Genomic DNA, 6,655 nt, shown 5'->3' on the forward strand with positions numbered 1-6,655 from the left:
TGAAAGCTTTCACCTTTTCATTAAAAGGATACATTTTGCTAGTATATATGATCAAATAATAACAAAAAGTAAAAAACAAATTACATGCACTTAGTAAAACAATGAAGCTGTAATCTGAAATGTATCTTCAGTCAGCTCACCAATAATGGAGCAAATTCAATTTAGCGACCTATTAATGGGACATAATTAGTTATTCATATACCACTGCACAAAACATATTAAAATCTCCATCTTAATCGGAGTATGTTCATTATACAATTAATTTCAGGTATTCAACCCTGCCAAGAAAGCCACCCCAGTTGAAGGCAACCACGACGATCCGAAAATGAATTGTGCAACGGTGAACTTGCTGGCCTCTTCCACGGACGTGATCACCCGATACCCTGGCCAAGTCACCCGTTGCCCCACGGCTGCTCCCGGTCCATAGTTCATATATTCGCCATAATACAATGTATCAAGTGCGAATGTAGCATTCCACTCTAACCAACCGCGCGGGTGTATATGATCACCCAAGTTAGATAACATGATGACTGTTCGCGAGTACAACTTCCACGGTCGACCGAGATAAGTGGGGAAGCTTCCTTTGGACGCCTCGAGGTCAGATGCGGCTGCGATTTTGCAAGCATGGATTGAAATGCCAGTGTTTTGATTGGGATCCTTCCTATTTTGGGCAGTGATGGTGTTCTTTTGGAAGTCCATGGGCTTTCGAGCGTAGATGCTGCAGTTTTGAAGGACTACTGCTGCATTACCGAAGATGAAATCAACCGTACCATAGATATCACACTCGCGATAGAACTGGCGCTGAGAGTGTACGTAGAGAGTGTCTTGGTATCCGATGATATTGCATCGATAGACCACAGCATGATCAGCGCCAACGCGAAGAGCTACTGCTTGATGTTTGCTTGGTCCAGCGTAGTTCTCAAATGTGATGTCCCTTACAATGAAACCAGCTCCAGTTGCCGCTGTAGATCAAGAAATTTGCACTGTGAGGCCATGAACCATGGTCCAGTGTTATAGAGGTGGCGGAGTATAAATTTTGCACACCAACGATATAAAAAATATTTACACAATTAGATAATTATAGATAAATCTCTGGATAACATTAACTGATAATCTGATAACGATGGCAACTAGCATGTTATATACCCTGTTATGATTAGAGAATGAGTCAAAGAACACTAATAGTTTGAGTTAGATGGGTATATGAGTGATGACCCCACCTCCTAACATGTGCTTGTTTCTATAAATTGAGCCCACATATTAGTAAAGGTCATATCGCTATCTCTAATACTGCTCTCCAGATTATGGATGAAAATACTAATCATGCCATGGATAAGGATCAAAATAATTTGTAATTCCATCAGATTCTCTATTATTTCTCACAATTTTTTTTTAAAAAAAACAAAAACAAAAATTGTGGGGACTGGGGGTCTAACATCGGACTGGGGGTCTAACATCCTATTCCTTGGGACTTCTATTCCCAGTTCCCATTCATATGAAACACGGCATGATAGGTAAAACACCCGAATCTGTGCCTCACCTTTTTAAATATTGTATCTCCCTCCGTTCCGTTCCAGTTTATGTGAACCTATTTCTTTTTTTGTCCGTTCCAAAAAGAATGACCCCTTTCTAAATTTAGAAATAATTTAGCTTAAATTTACAATTTTACCCTTAATGAGAAGTTTTTATAACCACACAAATACTCTGGTCCCTTTTGAGTTGTTTAAAACCACAAATTCCAAAAGTCTTTATTTTTTCTTTAACTCCATGCCCAGTTAAACAGGTTCACATAAATTAGAACGGAGGGAGTAGTATTTAGTCATATCTATTTGATTCCAACACATTTATTCTCTCCTGTACCAAAAAGTAAATGAATTAGAGAGTATGAGGTTTGGAGGGTGTGACGACTGACCACGTGAAGAGGTACAAGAGACTTAATTAGGAAGTAGCTAAGAATTCAATGACAAGCCCATGTGCCTTTTCTACAACTACATCGCCAGGCAAGAAGGCCGTCCCAACTCCCACGCTCATTGTTTTCCACAAATCACAAAACACAAATAGAATAACAAGAGAGAAGGAAACCATATAAATAAGTGGAGCAGGCACCAGCTTTGCAACGAGACACTAGTATTTAAATTTCAACGACCAAAAAATATTTGTTAGATATTTTTTTTTTGTCTATCTATGCTAATGATGGTACAAAATGACCGAACACACACAAACATATATGTGCTAGTAAAAAGTACAAACATTTGATGCAATAGCCAAAGTGCGTACGGATTAACCATGTTAGTATTAAAAAAAAAAAAGATGGAGCTAGCCAAAGTGAGTAAATAAAAGGTTAGGCAGAAGTATACCGAAAGAGGCGGTATGGAATGTCGTCAGATTCTGTGATACGCTTTTTCCTCCTGTTATCACCGTCTTGCCTTTTCCATCTCCTATAAACATCACGTTCGTCTTTTTCCTCCCAATTTTCAGGTTATCCTCTTCATACCTGTCAATTTACATGCACGATGACCAACTCACGAAATTTACTTCAATTCCATAATGCCTAGCGCTACTAGAAAATAATAGTATCACTAGGACAAACAATTGGGAAACTCAAAGGTACAAGTCACAACTGACGTGGGACTAATTAAAAGCACAGGGATTGAAAAAGAAAAAGTGAAAAGTAATTAGGAAAAGGTTCAATAATTTATTTACCTTCCTGTCTTGACGTAAATTATTATCCGACGATTACTGTATTCTGGGACCTTCTTAATAGCCTCCGTAATTGTCTTGAACGTACCGTTACCGTCCTTTGACACAATTATATCTGCTTGTATTGCCGACACTGGCGTCTCCAGTAATATTCGCTCCTTCCTATTCAACCATTTTGGAAAAGGCGCAAAATCTTCGTCTTTTGCCGACACTACAGTACCTGCATCATCAGTTGATCCCATTAATCTCCGCCGTCGATTCTGTATCGGAACACCGGAGAAATCATCGTCGCCGTTCATGGCCGCAAATATGGCCAGACAATTGCTTACTAGCTCCGACAAATCCCTTAATTTCTCCGTCATCTGATCCTTAACGTTCCCGTTAACGTCAGCGAAACCCTCCGTACACGTGTCCTGGTTGGTCAGAGCGGCGCTAAGCCACGTCAGCACGTCGTGATTGTTTGACTTTCCGGCGCCGGGGGAGACGGAGGTTAAGGAACGGGCTAAAAGGTCAATTGATTCTTCTAGCAGCTCTAGACAATCCTCGTAAGCCGACCTTATCCGTGTGTTCATGTAAAGGTTGCTAATGTCGGAAGCCATGTAAAGTGCTTTGCCAAAACGTTGGAGCGTCAAATTGACGGAAATGTTGACGAGGTCGTCGTCGGAGGCAGAGAGTGCGCCAGGGAATTCATGCAAAGATTTTAAACATAGGGTTGTGAAACGAGTGCGACTACAGGTACGTGACATGGCTACGGTAGGCTTAGAATGAAGCAATGTGGGAGTGGGACCGGTTTTATTTCGGACAGTAACTAAAACAGCGGCAGAAATTCCAGAGGCAAGTATAAGGATAGTGGAGAAAATGAGTAGTAAGAGTTTAAGTCTGTGGGGGTTAGAGGTGGCATTGTCTGCTGAGTTAGGGAGTATTTGTCGGCGAGAGGGATCTTTAGGTTTGGGTTGTTTGTCTATCCGGCCATAGTACATTTTGGCTTTCTGATTTAGTATATTTCAGTGAAGAAAAAGGAATGCAGCTGCCGACAAAAAGTAGTCTGAGCTAAATGGAGCTTCGGAGAGGGCAAGAATAGTGTTTTCTGAGTTGTGTGTGATTAAGAAGAAAATTGAGTTAAGACTGAGACAGAGAAAAATCATGCATATATATATACATTGGGCGGTGGAGCTACGTGAGGGTGGGAAAGGGCAGGGGACCGAGAGGTGAATGGAGCCTATGTTTACTCTGTATTGAATAGGATAATTTTAAAAAATAAAAAAATTGTGATGTTCTACATGTCATGAACAACTATAGTAAATGGATATCATTATTTTTGAACAACTATAGTGAATAGTATCATGTAAAACGAAGCGAAAATAATAATATATATGTGTGTGAAAAATCAATAATTTCGAACTCATAATAATTTAAAAATATATTATTGATTTGGTAGAGACTTTAAAAGTTGAACTTACATTTAATTCTGAATCTACCTAAAAATAGGTAGCGTGAAAAAGGAAAGCTGTCGTCTTACCCCTAAGATTGGAAGTGGTAGTGTTGGGACAAAGGGAAGTGTGGACTGTTTGGGGTGGGGGAGGGGGAGTGTTTGGTGTGAGGTCAATATCGAGAGGGAGAATTAGCTGTCTTCTACTTACAGTAGCGGTGAATGGAGGAAAGTGGTGGACTTGGAAATGCGTCGTCTCTATTGACTTCTTTTTGTTGTTTCCTTTGATCAATCCAGTGTTCACAATAATGTACTAGAGTATATAACAACCAAATACTCTTCGTTAAAAGTATATGAAGCAAGAATATTCACAGTAGAATTCTGTAGCAAATTGAGGATTTTAAGTTTATAATTTCTCAATCACAAATTCTTTTGTTACTGGATTGGACTTTAAAAATTTCACAAGTGGGGTCTGAGGATGATTGAGTGTATGCAAATCTTACCCGTACCCTGGAGGGGTAGAGAGGGTGTTTCCAAAAGAACCTCGGCTCAAGAAGAAGAAAATAAATAATAGACAATAGATCAGTGACAGCAACAAAAGCCAGAAAAATAAAATAATATCAGTATCGTAAGGAACAGAAAATAAATGTAAAAGCAATAACAATAACCAGTACTAGTGCAATAGAAATAGTGTGGAAGCTACATAAACCACTAAAAACCCAAGGCAAAACATTATCAGCCTAGTCCCGCCCCCGGAAACAACGTAGAAAGACGCTCGACTCCATCCTAACCTACAATCTTAATGTTCAACCCCACACCTTCCTATCCAGAGCCATGTCCTGGGAGATCTAAAGTCGCGCCATGTCCTGCCTGATCACCTCACCCCAATACTTCTTAGGCCGCGCTCTACCTCTCCTCATACCTGCCAATGTCAACCGCTCACACATCCTAACCGGAGCATCTATGCTTCTCCTCCGGACGTGCCCGAACCATCTAAGCCTCGCTTCCCGCATCTTGTCATCCATGGGAGCCACGCCCACCTTCTCCCGAATATCTTCATTCTTAATCTTATCCAGCCTAGTGTGCCCGCACATTCATCTCGACATCCTCATTTCTGCCACTTTCATCTTCTGGGTATGAGAATTCTTGGCTGCCCAACATTCAGCCGCATACAGCATGGTTGGTCTAACCACCGCTCTATAGAACTTGCCTATAAGTTTTGGTGACACTTTCTTGTCACACAGGACTCCAGATGTTAACCTCCATTTCATTCACCCCACTCCTATACAGTGCGTGACATCCTCGTCAATCTTCCTATCCCCTGGATAATAGACCCAAGGTACTTGAAACTTCCTCTCTTGGGGATGACTTGTGAGTCAAGCCTCACGTCCATGTCCGCTTCCCCCGATGCATCGGTGAATTTACACTCCAGATATTCTGTCTTAGTTCTACTCAACTCGAAACCTTTAGACTCTAGGGTCTGTCTCCAAACCTCCAGCCACTCATTAATGTCGCCTCAAGTCTCATCAATCAGAACTATATCATCAGCGAACAATATACACCATGGCACCTTCCCTTGAATATGGTGTGTTAGTTCATCTATCGCCAAGGCAAATAGGAATGGGCTGAGCGCAGACCCTTGGTACAACCGCATAACAACCGGAAAGTGCTCTGAGTCACCTCCCACAGTCCTAACCCGAGTCTTAGCTCTCTCGTACATGTCCTTTATCACCCTAATGTAGGCTACCGACACAACTTTCACCTCCAGGCATCTATTTTAATCAATAAAAGTAATATTTACCTTATACATGGTATAATATATATATATATATATATATATATATATATATATATATATATATATATATATATATATATATATATATATAAAGTGAATTTGTTAGCACATATATAAGTTTTGAACCAAAGCTAATGAGTTCTATTAAATTCGTAACTTCTATTATGACTCCATCCTTGAGGGCTGATGATAAAATAATTACGTATTTTAGTCGCTTATTACACTCTAATTTACTGCACTTTAATTGAGTTTGAGCTTTAATCGCTAGTGTTTTGCACTAAATATGTGTTATGCCTTGTAGGAGTGATTCCGATCTATGTAGTCATTATGGAATGAATTCAAGTGATTTGGAGCTTTGAAGTCTGAGTAAAATCCCAAGGAATTAAGCTGGGATTGTGTTCGGGGATCAACGGATGATAGTTAAGAACGAAACGAAGAATCGAGCGGGCATACGTCGCATTGTCTAGTAAAATGCACATAACTTTTCGCTCAAAACTCTGTTTGGGCTCCACAATATATCGTTGGAAAGCTATTTGAAAGGGCTACAACTTTCATGTTTTGCATTTTCGCGAATTCTCACTACCGCTCCGCACAGTGCGGCGCAGCGTGCGGCGCGCCTTTGGAATTCTCCTGCAGTCTGTCAGAATCAGCTCTCTGAACTTCCCCACAAGCACACCGCACAGTGCGGCGCAGCGTGCGGAGCGCCTGTACAAATTTTACAGAGCCAG

General features: G+C 40.7%; 1 protein-coding gene across 1 annotated transcript; it reads right to left on the reverse strand.

The window, feature by feature from the left end:
• On the reverse strand, positions 1-3,926 carry LOC109220833 (probable pectinesterase/pectinesterase inhibitor 61). The gene is made up of 3 exons (XM_019385298.1): positions 2,704-3,926; positions 2,358-2,494; positions 1-962 (listed from the first exon to the last, which is right to left on the reverse strand). Exons 1-3 carry the CDS (start codon positions 3,678-3,680, stop codon positions 265-267), a joined length of 1,812 nt encoding a protein of 603 aa, XP_019240843.1. The 5' UTR covers positions 3,681-3,926; the 3' UTR covers positions 1-264.
• Positions 3,927-6,655: the final 2,729 nt, after the last annotated feature.

This window comes from Nicotiana attenuata, unplaced genomic scaffold, assembly GCF_001879085.1.
Source record: "Nicotiana attenuata strain UT unplaced genomic scaffold, NIATTr2, whole genome shotgun sequence".
In the NCBI taxonomy this organism is placed as follows: Eukaryota; Viridiplantae; Streptophyta; class Magnoliopsida; order Solanales; family Solanaceae; genus Nicotiana; species Nicotiana attenuata.